Source organism: Mesoplodon bidens, assembly GCF_964165515.1.
Source record: "Mesoplodon bidens genome assembly, chromosome: 10".
Taxonomy (NCBI): domain Eukaryota; kingdom Metazoa; phylum Chordata; class Mammalia; order Artiodactyla; family Ziphiidae; genus Mesoplodon; species Mesoplodon bidens.
The window spans coordinates 42079092-42093538 of NC_138172.1; the positions used below are offsets into that span (position 1 = coordinate 42079092).

General features: G+C 46.8%; 2 protein-coding genes across 2 annotated transcripts in view; both read left to right on the plus strand.

The window, feature by feature from the left end:
• The window catches only part of FYCO1 (FYVE and coiled-coil domain autophagy adaptor 1), a 318269-nt gene that overhangs the window by 255549 nt on the left and 48273 nt on the right, over positions 1-14447 (plus strand). The gene's annotated exons all lie outside the window — the stretch shown is intronic.
• The window catches only part of SLC6A20 (solute carrier family 6 member 20), a gene marked incomplete at its 5' end in the record, with an annotated part of 59566 nt that overhangs the window by 39224 nt on the left and 5895 nt on the right, over positions 1-14447 (plus strand). Inside the window, 3 exon segments of the mRNA XM_081246589.1 lie at positions 3406-3516; positions 4492-4733; positions 6129-6291. Of these exon segments, the coding sequence (XP_081102715.1) occupies positions 3406-3516; positions 4492-4733; positions 6129-6291 (516 nt within the window).

Sequence of the window (14447 nt, forward strand, 5' to 3'; positions counted from 1 at the left end):
AAATCTTGCTCTCTAAGTCCACCTCCTTAATTTGGAATAATTCGTTGTAAAAAGAGGAAAAGGGGGGAAAGTCTTAAATCTTGTCCTCAAAGTCCACTTCCTCAATTTGGGATGATTCGCTGTCCATTCATGCACTCCACAGACGCAGGGCACATCAAATGGACCGTGGAGCTTTAATCCGCTGCCTCCGAGGCTGCACAGAGAGATTTCCCTGCCTCTGCTCTCACAGCTCCCGGGTCTCAGCCTTGGACCTGGCCCCGCCTCTGCGCGTAGGTCGCCGGAGGGCGTCCGTTCTTCGCTCAGACAGGACGGGTTTAAAGGAGCCGCTGATTCGGGGGCTCTGGCTCACTCAGGCAGAGGGGAGGGAGGGGCGCGCAGTGTGGGGCGGGCCTGCGGCGGCAGAGGCCGGCGTGACGTTGCAGCAGCCCGTGGCGCTCCGTGCGCTTTCCCGGGAAAGCCGTCCCCGGGTCTCGGGGACCCCAGCAGTGGCGGGGTGCACAGGCCCCCCGGAAGGCGGGGCGGACAGTGACCCGCGCTCGCACACAGGCCCCGCGGCGGCGGCGGCAGCGGCGGCGGCGGGCCGCGGCGGCGGGCGGGCGGCGGCGGCGGCGGCCCACGCCCGTCTCCGAGGTCCGTGCCTTACCCGCGGCTCGTGCCTGTCACCGGCGCTTCCCCAAGCAGCCCTCTTAATGCCCTCTCCTCGCGCACCAGGAAACAAAAGGGAAAAAAGTCTCTTGCCTCTTCAGCAGCTCCAGACCCTTTCCCCGGACTCCCTCCGGGCTAGCCGTGGTGCACTAACCCCTTCAGGCTCTCTTCCTGCCGCCAGCCCCAGTCCTCTCCCTGCGCTCCGACTGAAAGCCGATACCCGAGCCTCAGCTCCCAGCCCCGCCCGCCACGGCGGCCGAGCAGACAAGCCTCTCGGGCTGGTGTGTGCCTGAGGGCACCGGTCCTCTGTGCCAGAATCTCTCCGCTTTGCCCTCCGCACCCCTGTTGCTGTGCTCTCTTCCGCTACTCCGAAGCTTTCCCCCTCCGCCACCTGCAGTCTCCGCCCGCGAAGGGGCTTGTAGTGTGTAGAAACCTTCCCCCCTTCACGGCTCCCTCCCACTGGTGCAGGTCCCGTCCCTATCCTATTGTCTCTGTTTATTCTTTTTTTCTTTTGCCCTACCCAGGTATGTGGGGAGCTTCTTGCCTTTTGGGGGGTCTGAGGTCTTCTGTCAGCGTTCAGTAGGTGTTCTGTAGGAGTTGTTCCACGTGTAGATGAATTTCTGATGTATCTGTGGGGAGGAAGGTGATCTCCACGTCTTACTCTTCCGCCATCTTCCTCCGGGGTCCTGAAGCATGTCCTTGCCTCCTATCACACTGGAATCCCATCAAGCCTTCAGGCTTCCTACCAGCTTACAGGATGGAATCCATGACAGGACCCCAAGGGAAATTCATTGAAAGAGGTGCCATAGTGTTTTCTTGGAAGCATGGGTTTCCTGCTGGCGTCTCCCCGCTTTTCCCCTCCATTAATGGCAGGGTCCCAATGTGTACTTGCGACCCATGCTTTTCTCAAACCAGTCCTCATTGCAGTTTTGATTTGCATTTCTCTAATGATTAGCAGTGTTGAGCATCTTTTCATGTGCCTATTGGCCATCTGTATGTCTTCTTTGGATAAATGTCTATTTAGATCTTCTGCCCATTTTTGGATTGGGTTGTGTTTTGTTGTTGTTGTTGAGTTGTATGAGCTCCAACAGCTCTATTTACGGGAATTAATTTTGTTAAAGACTGTGTGCCATATCCTGGCCTTCTCTGTTGGAATCTGCTTTTTACCCCTCCAAGATTTTTTTTTCAGATTATTTAGAAATGGTTTTTCCCAATAGTTCAGGCTGGATCATGTGTCCAGAAATCCTGCCAGCTTCCCTGATGGGGGAGAAGTGAGCCAGCCTGGTCTTGACTCCAGGGAGCCTTCCGGGAAACTTGTTCACCTGAGGGGAAGCGGGGAGATTCCAAGGGCTTGCTCTAAGTGTCCTCTAAGTGTCCAGTGGTTACGGACATTTGTCACCTGTCCCCTGTTGTCTCTTGATTTCCTTCAGCTCACTGGCCGGATGCCCTCTCTTTCCACCTATCCATTTCCACCTCAGACCTGGTTTATCTTCTTGTAATCTCAGGTGGATTTATTACTCATCTCAAGTTCAGTGTTTTCAGTTAAGAAGTAGTCATAGAAGACACACCCCACTTGTGCCTGCCATTCCCAGGGTGAGAGGGGACACAGCACCACTCTGGTGACCTTGGAAGTTCATGGGAAGACGGGTGCCACACCTCAGTGGGAGTGGAGGGCCGGGTGCAACTCAGGCTCATCTGGACTTGGGTCACCAGCTGTATTTCTCATAGGAGGATGTAAACATTAAGGGAACTGCTCTCACCAAGAACAAACAAACAAAAACACTTGCAAAGTATTTCATTGCTTTATATATGGGGCTCTTGTGCACATACAAGTTGATATACAGAAAAAAATTCCAGTCCTGGATGGACATCCATGCACTTGAAGGTCCCTATTGTAAGGCTTTGTAAAAGTTAAAATTAGGCTACTTCTAAATCCACCATGAAAACCAAAGATAAAACATCATTGAACCCATGACGTATGTCAGCAGGGAAAGGTTTTGGTTCACAAAAAATTCCATTGATGTGCAATTTTAAAGCCTCTGGAAGTGAAGCCTTTCAGAAAAAAATCACTGAATTTCTATTATATTTATCATAGGAACACCAGTGTCAAGACTTTTCCTTTATGGCACCCATGGCTAAGCTTCTCTCAGGCTCCAGTCCTGGGGATACCTGACCTTCCTCCAAGCTCTTGGACTTTTTTTTTCCTTTCAGAGAGAATATAAATCTTGTAAGTGATTGTGCTTCCTGCTCTGCTTGGGCCATGAGGAAGCTCAGAGATCAATCTGGCTCAGAAACTGGGTAGCACCTCACACACCTATTCTGTGGGCTGCCTTTTCCTTTGGGCTTATCTTACTGGATTGCCCACATTTTCTTTTTACACAGATATCTTTATCTAGCAGTTTAAAAATGTTAATGTGATGATGTATTTTTGTGGGCTGCCTCAAATCCTTTCTGGAAGAAGTCTGGGTTGAAGGGGGGAGGGGGGAGGACAGAGGTCTCTAGGACCTGTTCCCTCTTCTCCACTAAATAAGAGATTTCCTGGTGGTCACACACACGTGGGCATCCACATCCCGCCACCCAGTTTCCCAAACTCGGAACCTGTGCCTGACCAAGAATCTCGATACCTTTCCAGCTATCAGTAGCCCGAACAGCCAAGACAGTGCCATGGTGTTTCGTGGGGATGGCGGGTCTGCCCTGGGCAAAAGGGCCCTGTAGTCACTGCATCTCCAGGAGGCTGACCCTGCCCTCTGGTGCCCGCAGGTGGTGTACTTCACTGCGTTGCTGCCCTACTGCGTGCTCATCATCTACCTGGTCAGGGGCCTCACGCTCCACGGAGCCACCAACGGCCTGGCATACATGTTCACTCCCAAGGTATGGGCTGGAGGGGAGGGGTCCCGAGGGCACCCCCATTCATCCTGCCACCTTCCAGGGTGGGTGGAAGGGGGAAGACCAAGGGTGGGGGGAACAGTAGTGGACCCGGGGAAGGTGGGTGTGAGCCCGCCAGGCAGTGGAGGGGCGTGGATTCCGTCCTCAGACAGGCAGCCCCTATGCCCTGCTGATTCTGGGGCATCACATCTTCCGTCCACTCTCCTGTTCGTCCTCACTGCCCCCAACCGACTGCTACCCCAGCCCCACATCTGGCCTTCACCTCAGTCTCACCCCAAACCCTCCCTCCAGCCTGTGGACCAAGTTGTTAGCCAGGAGCGTCACGCCAGTCAGCCCTCCCTCCTGCTCGCACCTCCATGCACCTCGCTCCCGACGGGTGCATCCATACTCCGCAGGGCTCTCCGTGATCCAGTCCCAGGCACCCCGCTCCCCGGTCACCCCATAGCTGATGCTAATCAAGGGAGGCCACCATTGCCTTTGGGGCAGGACAAGTTATTCATTTAGCAAATCTGGTCCCTGGAAACAAAATGACTTCGGCAGCACCTTGCCATTAGTGCCCCCATCAACATTCCAAATGCCCCCTAACATTAGTGCTGCGGCACAACCCAGACGTAGACACCAGCACCGCCATTTCTGGAGGCCCAGACCCGTGCAGTGCCTGGGTCATGGATCAGGGCTCAATACCTTTAAAAGTTATTTTACCCTACACTTTTCAATTGCACACCTCCTGCGGGTGAGAGGCAGTGGAGGGTAGGACATGAGGATGCGTTTTATCTGCTGAGGACCGGGCTGGGCACGCATGGGGCCAGGAGAGCTGGGTTCGGGCCCCAGGCCTGCCTCTGGCTGGCTGTGTGCCACGGGCAAGTTCCTTCCCCTCTCTGGGCCTCCTGCCCCCTGCTCATCTGAGAGTCTGGGATTCCCACCCGGGGTTCTCCAGCCCTGTCCCTGCTGGCTTTCCAGATGGAGCAGCTGGCCAACCCCAAGGCCTGGATCAACGCAGCCACCCAGATCTTCTTCTCGCTCGGCTTGGGGTTCGGCAGCCTCATCGCCTTCGCCAGCTACAACGAGCCCTCCAACAACTGCCAGAAGCACGCCATCATCGTGTCCATCATCAACAGCTCCACCTCCATCTTTGCCAGCGTCGTCGCCTTCTCCATCTATGGCTTCAAGGCCACCTTCAACTACGAAAGCTGCTTGAACAAGTAAGCCTGGGCCATCTGGTGGGCCCCAGGCCTCAAGGGGGGGCAGTGAGCCTCCAAAGGCCCGAGCTGAAAGGGTCCCTGGGAGGAGGCAGATACCAGAAGTCAAGGGGTGCGGGGCAAAGGGCACAGGCTTTGCTGTCCTCAATCCAGGGTTCAAATCAGAACCACCAGCAGCTGATGAGCATAAGGCAAGTCGGCGTCTGCCTGAAGGGATGAAGGCAGTTTTGTGTATTCAAAGCACTTAGCACCAATAGGGCATTCAGCAGAAAAACCTTAGTTTCTTTTACCCCGTCTCCCCACCTCAGAAGTAACCAAGAGCTCTCCAGCTGAGCCATGGAGATTGCAGGATCTACTTTCTGCTGCCCCTTACCCAAAATATAAGAACATCATCCAGAAGGTATGCTGTCCAATACAGTAGTCACTAGCCACAAGGGGCTAGTGTAAACATTTAAATGTAAATTGATTTAAAATGAACTAAAATTTGGGGGACTTCCCTGGTGGTGCAGTGGTTGAGAATCCGCCTGCCAATGCAGGGGACACGGGTTCGAGCCCTGGTCCGGGAAGATCCCAAATGCCACGGAGCAACTAAGCCTATGCGCCACAACTACTGAGCCTGCAATCTAGAGCCCACGAGCCACAACTACTGAAGCCTGTGCAACGAAGAGTAGCCCCCGCTCACCACAACTAGAGAAAGTCCGCGTGGAGCAGTGAAGACCTAGTGCAGCCCAAAATAAATGTTTAAAAAATTAACTAAAATTTTAAATTGATTTAAATTTTGATTTAAATTGGTTTCCATTTCAATGTAAATTCTTTTAAATCAGTTCCTCAGTTGCACTAGCCTCATTCGAGTACTCAGTTGCCACATGTGGCTAGTGGGTACCATATTGGACAGCACTGATGGAGAACATTCCAGTCATCACAGGAAGTTCTGTCAGACAGTGTTGGTCCAGAGGTTAAAATAGCCCAGCTGCGTGGGTTTGGTTCCTTTGATCATCACTGTTCCTATCTGAGGCTTCTTCAAAGCCGTTCACAATCACTCTGCCCTTTAAAAGCTCACCAGTCGGGCTTCCCTGGTGGCGCGGTGGTTGGGAGTCCGCCTGCTGATGCAGGGGACACGGGTTCGTGCCCCGGACCGGGAGGATCCCGCATGCCGCGGAGCGGCTGGGCCCGTGAGCCATGGCCGCTGAGCCTGCGCATCCGGAGCCTGTGCTCCACAACGGGAGAGGCCACAACAGTGAGAGGCCCGCGTACCGCAAAAAAAAAAAAAAAAAAAAAGCTCACCAGTCAACAGACTCCCTTTGTTGGAGCGACCTCACCTAATCAGAAGAGGCAAGAGTGTTTGGTGACAGCGGCCTTTGTGATCAGCAAAGGTCAAACAGCTGTTCTGCTCTGCAGGGTGATTCTGCTGCTGACCAATTCTTTCGACCTTGAGGATGGCTTTTTGACAGTCAGCAACTTGGAGGAGGTGAAAAGTTACCTGGCGTCTGCCTACCCCAGCAAGTACAGCGAGGTGTTCCCACAGATTAAAAACTGCAGCTTGGAATCAGAGCTGGAAACGGTAAGGTGCTGGCAAGGTCTCGGCTTGCTTCTCCCCACACGCTTCACAGGGCCCTATGGGGGCTGCTCTAGAGAAAATGCAACTTGAGGGGTATGCACATCCCGTGAAAATCAGGGAAAACTCGGGACTTCCCTGGCGGTCCAGTGGTTAAGACTCCACGCTTTCACTGCAGGGGGCACGGGTTTGATCCCTGGTCAGGGAACTAAGATCCCACATGCTGTGCGTGGTGTGAAAACAAACAAACAAAAAAACCAAAACAACAACAACAAAATATATATATGTATCTCCTTCCTTGTGCCTCTTAGAGAATGAGAACTCTGCCCACTAGTCTCCCCGAGTGCTGTACGGGAATCCCAGTCTCTACACAGTTCCTTTGGGTTCCCTGTGTCCTTTCTTCCTTTAAATTTTCTCTTTTTAAAATTTAAAAATAGAGGAATGTATAAAGAATAATATAACAAACACATCTATCCACCTCTCAGAATGAAAAATTGTAAATATTTTGTCATTTTGGGCTCAGATTTTTTTTATGTAAAAGAAAACATTTCAGAGATAAAGGTAAAATACCCTTTGTTACTGTCCCCAAAGCTTTCACTACTCCCCAGAGGCCAGAACCTTCACTTTGACGTCTTTATTACCCGTATATATTTATGAGTAATATTGTTGTTTTGCTTCACAGTTTTTAACTAGAAATAAGAGGTCCTGGGAGATATCTTTCTCATTCAACATTTCATTTTTGAGACTGGTCTATGGTGATACATATGGACTCCTGTTCATTCATTGTAAGAGCTACATTTTATTCCATCATTCAAATATCCTACAGTTTACTGGACCCAGGCCAGCGGCAGTGGAAGCCCAGAGTCCTAACCACTGGACAACCAGGGAATTCCCTATGGATTCCCTTACTGATAGACATTTGGGTTTTCCAAAAAACTTTTGCTACTAAAAGCACCTTTATTTATATTTTACAGAATTATATTTGCTATGCTGGCAACTTTTTTTTTAACAATTGAAGTATTGTGTTACTTTCTTATATACCTCAAAGTGAGTCAGTTATACGTATATATTCTTTTTCATATTCTTTTCCGTTATGGGATATTACAGGATACTGAATATAGTTCCCTGTGCTGTAGAATACTACCTTCTGGTTTATCCATTCTATATGTATAGTTTCCATCTGCAGGTCCGAAACCCCCAGTCAAACCCTCCTCCCACCTCCCTAGGCAACCACGAGTCTATTCTCTATGTATGTGAGTCTTTTGTTCTTTCATAGATAAATTCATTTCTGTCATATTTTAGTTTTTCAAACTTTGTTAAATTTAATTTTATTTTATATTGGAGTATAGTTATTTACACTCTTGTGTTTATTTTAGACATCCAGCAGCCTGATTCAGTTATACATAGACATAGATCTATTCTTTTTCAGATTCTTTTCCCCTATAGGTTATTAAAGGGTGTTGAGTAGAATTCCCTGTGCTATAGAGTAGGTCTTCGTTGGTATCTCTTTTATATACATTAGTGTGTATATGTTAATCCCAACCTCCCAAGTTATACCTCCTCCACCCCACTTTTCCCGTTTGGTAACTGTAAGCTTCTTTTCTAAATCTGAGAGTCTGTTTCTGTTTTGTAAATCGGTACATTTGTATCAGTTTTCAGATTCCACCTGTAAATGATGTCATATGATATTTGTCGTTATCTGTCTGACTTACTTCATTTAGTATGATCATCTCTAGGTCCATCCTTGTTGCTGCAAATGGCATTATTTCATCTTTTATGGCTGAGTAATATTCCATTGTATATATTCACCACATCTTTTCTATCCATTCCTCTGTCGATGGACATTTTGGTTGCTTCCATGTCTTGGCTATTGTAAACAGTGTGGCAATGAAGGTTGGGGTGCATGTGTCTTTCCGAATGATGGTGTTCTCTGGGATTACGCCCATGACTAGGATTGCAGGATCGTATGGTAGCTCTATTTTTAGGTTTTTAAAGAAGCTGCAGATTGTTCGCCATTGTGGCTGTCACAAATTTCCATTCCCACCAGCAGCGTGTAGGCAGCTTCCCTTTTCTCCACACCCTATTCTGCCCTTATGCTTTGTGGACGTTTGCTGATGGCCAGTCTGACTGGTGCAAGATAATACCTTGTCCAAGTTTTGATTTGCATTTCTCTAATAATTAGCGATGTTGAATATCTATCCCTGTGCTTTTTTTTTTTAACAGTGTGAGTAAAGCTAAACTCTTGAAATTGGCTTCCTGAAAGTCGGCCCTGTTTTGAATTCTTTTCCGTTACCTACAACAGGACATTTCTTTAGACCAGGGGTCATTTACTGCCCCGCAGGCCTTGCGAATATTAAGTGCCCATAAGCCCCCTTTTAAAGATGTTGTCATGAGAAACGGCCACAAGGCGGCAGCATTTCTTCATGCCCCACTCTGGTAACTCCGGCAACCAGAGGCTTAGAGAAAGTCGTGTTCCTGGGTTGTAAATTACATGGAAAATGCCCGAAAAAAACCCCGAGGGCTTACGTCTCGTCTCGTTACTTCATCCCCTCACCCCACAGACTGATCCCCAGCCCCTGCAAAAGTGCTATGCAGATGGTGCTGTGGTACGTACGGGAGGCGCCTCTAAGGAACGAGGCTAGAGGTGGGAACCCCACCACCAAACCCATGAAGACCAGGTGACTTTTCAAAGCTCTTCCTACCCAGTGGGTGCACTAGGCTTGCTTCAGCTGTAGGAGGACCTGCCTGGATCTGGAGATTGTAGTCCCATGCAGAGGGGACCAGGCACTACAGGTCCAAGGGGGAGTTCGTTTGCCGGCACATCCTGCCCACCCAGCTCCCTCAGCCCCAGCACACTCCAGCCTTGGGACCCAGTCCTGCTCAGGCTCCAGGGATGTGACACCAGCCCAGGTCACCGAGGCCTCAGAGCAATATAGTAGGCATTTTTTTCCTCTTTTTTCTTTAAATTTAATTTTTACTTTCTGTTGGAGTATGGTTGATTTACAATGCTGTTTGAGTTTTACAGCAGCTTGATTTAGTTATACATGTACCTGTTCTCTTTCAGATTCTTTTCCCACATAGGTTATTACTGAGTGTTGAGTAGAGGCCCCTGTGCTCTCTAGTAGGTCCTCACTGGTTATCTATTTTTATACATATATGTATGTGTGTGTGTGTGTGTATGTGTGTGTATATATATATATATATATATATTAGTGTGTATGTATTAATCCCAACCTCCTAATTTCTCTCCCCCCCCTCTGCAACTTCCCTCTTTGGTAACTCTAAATTTCTTTTCTAAGGCTGTGAGTCTGTTTTTGTTTTGTCAATTACTTCATTTGTATCTGTTTTTAGATTCCATGTGTAGGTGATATCATATGATATTTGTCTTACCGTGTCTGAGTTACTGGACCTAGTGAGATCATCTCCTGATCCATCCATGTTGGTGCAAATGGCATGATTTCATTGTGTTTTCTGGCTGAGAAATAGTCCACTGTGTATATGTAGCGCATCTTGTTTATCCATTCATTCATCTCGGTGGATTTTCGGTAGTTTTGATGCCTCGGCTATCGTAAATCTTACTGCAGTGACCATTGGGGTGCATGTGTGTATTCGAAGGATGGTTTTCTCTGGGTATTTGCCCAGGAGTGGGATGGCTGGAGATTATGGGAGCTCTATTTTTCAATTCTTAAGGACCTTCCCTACTGCTCTTCATTGTGGCTATTACCAATTTACCTTCCTCCCAACAGCATTGTTGGGTTCCCCTTTCTCCACGTCCTCTGCTGCATTTATTCTTTGGAGAATTTTTGATGACTGGTGCCAGGGGATATAACTCGTTGTCATTTTGATTTCCATTTTTCTACTCGTTGGCGACGCTGAACAGCTTTTCACGTGCTTTAAAACAAACAAAAAAACCACAACAGGGTGAGTAAAGTTAATCTCTTGAAATAGTTTTCTTGAAAGTCCGCCCTGTTTTGAGTTCTTTTTCCGTTACCTACAACAGGACATTTCTTGAGAGCAGGGATCATTTAGTGCCCCGCAGGCCTTGTGAATATTAAGTGACCATGAGCAGCGTTTTAAGGTTGTTGTTATGAGAAGCGGCCACAAGGCAGCAGCACTTCTTCATGACCCACTCCGGTAACTCGGGCATCCACAGGCTTAGAGAAAGCCGTATTCCTGGGTTCTAAATTACATGGAAAATGCCTGAAGAAAACCCCAAGGGCCTGTGTCTGGATACTTCCCACCCCCCTCACCCTGCAGACTGATCCCCAACCCCTACAGTAGTGCTATGCTGATGGTGCTGTGGTTCGTAGGTGGGGCGTCTCTAAGGAAGGAGGCTGGAGGTGGGAACCCCACCAGCAGGAGCCGTGGAGATCTGGTGTCTTTTCACAGCTCTTTCCTCCCAGCAGGTCCACCATCCTTTGGGTGCACTAGGCTTGCTTCAGCAGTAGGAGGACCCGTCTGGATCCGGAGATTGTAGTCCCATGCAGAGGGGACTAGGCACCACAGATACAAGGGTGGGGCTCGTTTGCTGGCATATTCTCCCCAGCTCCCTCAGCCCCATGACAGCCCAGCCGTGGATCCCAAACCTGCTCAGGCTCCAAGAATGTGACACCAGTCCTGGTCACCGAGGCCTCAGGGCAACAATATAGTCTGCATTTTTTTCCTCTTTTTTAAATTTATTTTTTATTTTCTATTAGAGTATGGTTGATTTACAATGCTGTGTTTGAGTTTTACAGCAGCTTGATTCAGTTATACATACACAAGAACCTATTCTCTTTTGGATTATTTTCCCACATAGGTTATTACTGAGTGTTGAGTAGAAGTCCCTGTGCTCTCTAGTAGGTGCTCATTGATTATCTATTTTATAATTACATATATACATATATATTAGTGTGTATGTACTAATCCCAACCTCCTAATTTCTGTCTCCCCCCTCTGCAATTTCCCTCTTTGGTAACTCTAAATTACTTATCTTAGGCTGTGAGTCTGTTTTTGTTTTGTCAATTAGTTCATCTGTATCCTTTTTTAGATTCCACCTGTAAGTGATATCATATATTTGTCTTGCTCTGACTTACTGGACTTAGTTAGATCATCTCCTGATCCATCCATGTTGCTGCAAATGGCATGATTTTGTTCTATTTTCTGGCTAATAGTCCACTGTGTACACATATGGCGTTTTCTTTATCCATTCATTCAACTCGATGGACATTTCGGTAGTTTCGATGCCTCGGCTATTGTAAATCTTACCTCAACGACTGTTGGGGTCCATGTGTGTATTCGAAGGATGGTTTTCTACAGACATTTGCCCAGGAGTGTCATTGCTGGACCTTATGGGAGCTCTATTTTTCAATATTTAAGGACCTTCCCTACTGCTGTCCATTGTGCTGTTACCAATTTACCTTCCCACTAACGGGTTCCTTGTTCTCCAGACACTGTCCCGTATTTATTGTATGTAGACTTTTCGGGGTTTTTTGACCAGGCTGATTGTCCTTCGTACTGCTGTGAGGTGATAACTTGTAGTTTTGATTTGTATTTGTGTCATAATTATATATGTTGAACTCTTTCCTTGTGCCTTTTGGCCATATATATATTTTTGGAGAAATGTTGTTTTAGGTCTTTTTTTCCATTTTTTTGATTGGGTTGTCTTATTGTTGAGTTGTACATGCTGTTTGTATATCTTTGAAATTTAGCCCTTGTAGGTTGCATCATTTTGAAATATTTTCTCCTAGTCCTTAGTTGTCTTTTTGTTCATGGTCGATGTGCAAAAGCTTTATGTTTGATTGGGTCCATTGGTAGGTTTGCTTTTATTTCTGTTGCCTTGAGTCTGACCTAAGAAAATGGTATGATTTACGTCACAGAATGTTTTGCCTATGTTCTCTTCTTATCGTGTCATATCTTGTATTTAAGACTTTAATCCCTTTTGAGCTTATTTTTGTGTACGGTGTGAGGGTGTGTCCTAACTTTATTTGCAGCTGTTCAGCTTCCAACACTACTTGCTGAAAAGACTGTCTTTTCTCCATTGTATATTCTTGCTTTCTTTGTTGAAGATTAATTGACTGTAGGTGTGTAGGTTTATTTCTGGCCTCTCTATTCTGTTCCATTGATCCATATGTCTGTTTTTGTGACCATGACACTGTTTTCTTTACTGTAGCTTAGTAGTATTTTAAGTCTGGGAGGGTTATGTCTCCTGCTGTGTTCTTTTTCCTCAGGATTGCTTTGGCAATTCTGGGTCTTTTTTGGTTCCATATAAAGGATTATTTGTTCTGGTCTGTGAAAAATGCCATGCATAATTTGATAAGGATCTCATTAAATCTGTAGATTGCTTTGCGTAGTGTGGCCATTTTAGCAACATTATTCTAGGATTTTTTTTTTTTAATATTTGGTTGCGCCAGCTCTTACTTGAGGCAGGCAGGCTCCTTAGTTGCGGCACGTGGGCTCCTAGTTAAGGCTCACGTGCTCCTTGGTTGCGGCATGCATGTGGGATCTAGTTCCCTGACCAGGGATAGAACCCAGGCCCCATGCATTGGGAGTGTGGAGTCTTATCCACTATGCCACCAGAGAAGTCCCTAGGACCTTTATTTTTCACATTAATTTTCAGGTCAATTTGACAAGTTCCACTGTGGGGTGGGAAATCCCTTTAACTTTTACTAGAATTGCACTGACTCTGTAATATAATTTGGGAACAATCAATATTTTTTTCAACTGTGACTTCTGATTTAGAAACAGGCTTTTTCTCATCATTCACTTACGTCTTCTTTTATATTCTGCAACTAATCTTTCTCCGTGAAATCCTGGCAGATCTTTGATTACCTTTATGTCTATGAACCTTATTGTTTTGTTCCTATTGTAAATAGTGTCGTTCATTTTCCAATTTCTACCATTGCTGGTTTTCATTGCAAAAGAAAGCTAACGGTTTTTGTGTTGGTCTTTTATCTAGCAACCTTGATGAATTCTTATTCTCATATCTGTCTATATATTTGCTTTACTTTTCTATGTAACTCTTATGGCACCTGTGGATCCTAGGAATTTTTTTCTAGCACAGTGGAAGTGCAAATGAGAGTGGGCATGTTTGTCTCTTATATTTAATGTAAATACTTCTAGAAACTGCTTCTAGAAAATGTCTCTAGAGAATGCCTTTCAAGAAGAGGGAACAGTAAAGGCCCATAGCTCTGCTTGCCAGTAAGGTACCTTGGAGTTTTTTTGGCCCTTTGATTTCATAGGTGGAGCCATTCCAGGTCATTTCATGGATGAGGTAACACTTTGTTACTCCTTCCTCCCTGCTTACACTGACCTGTGGCACGACCCTCCCTACCAGGGTGTCAGCAGATCCCCAGACTTCAGCCCCTGCCTTTAAGGCCTGGATCCTGTTCAGATGACTTCTGAGGCCTACTTGTGTTCCTGATCTCAGTTCAAATTTCCTTTTTGTTTCTGGCACCTGGGAATTTTCCTCACTTATTTTTGAGTTTGGCTCAGTGCCCAAGAATTGTGTGGTTATTGATTTATTTAGACCTTTTTCCACTTGAATTTTTCCATGAATCTTTAACAAAGTCTAAAGTTAAACTATACCTTGATTTCCTTCCCAAACAGTACAAGGACTTTCAGACACTTTCACTCACCCCTCTTGTTTTAAATAGCTTTTATGTCCAATTCTTTTCATTTTTTTAAAGGTTAACGTATATATATATATATATATATATTTTTTTTTTTTTTTTGGCTGCGTTGGGTCTTCGATGCTGTGCGTGGGGTTGCGGTGAGTGGGGGGCTACTCTTCTCTGCAGTGTGAGGGCCAGGCTTTTCATTGCCGTGGCTTTTATTGTTGCAGAGCAAGGGCTCTAGGCGCGTGGGCTCAACAGTTGTGGCGCACGGGCATAGTTGCTCTGTGGCTTGTGGGATCTTCGCAGACCAGGGTTCGAACCCGTGTCCCCTGAATTGGGAGGTGGATTCTTAACCACTGAGCCATCAGGGAAGTTCCCAATTCTTTTTAAACTGATAAACTGGATGCTATTGTTATTTTATACAACAGTGTCTGTATTGACCTGCATGCTTGCTATTTTGTTTGTTCACCTTTATTGCATCCCAGCTGTCTCCTGGGGGCGTGTATTATCAGTGACACTGTTTAGCACTGTCGGCTCACGGTAATAAAAAGCAGGCCACCTTTAGTA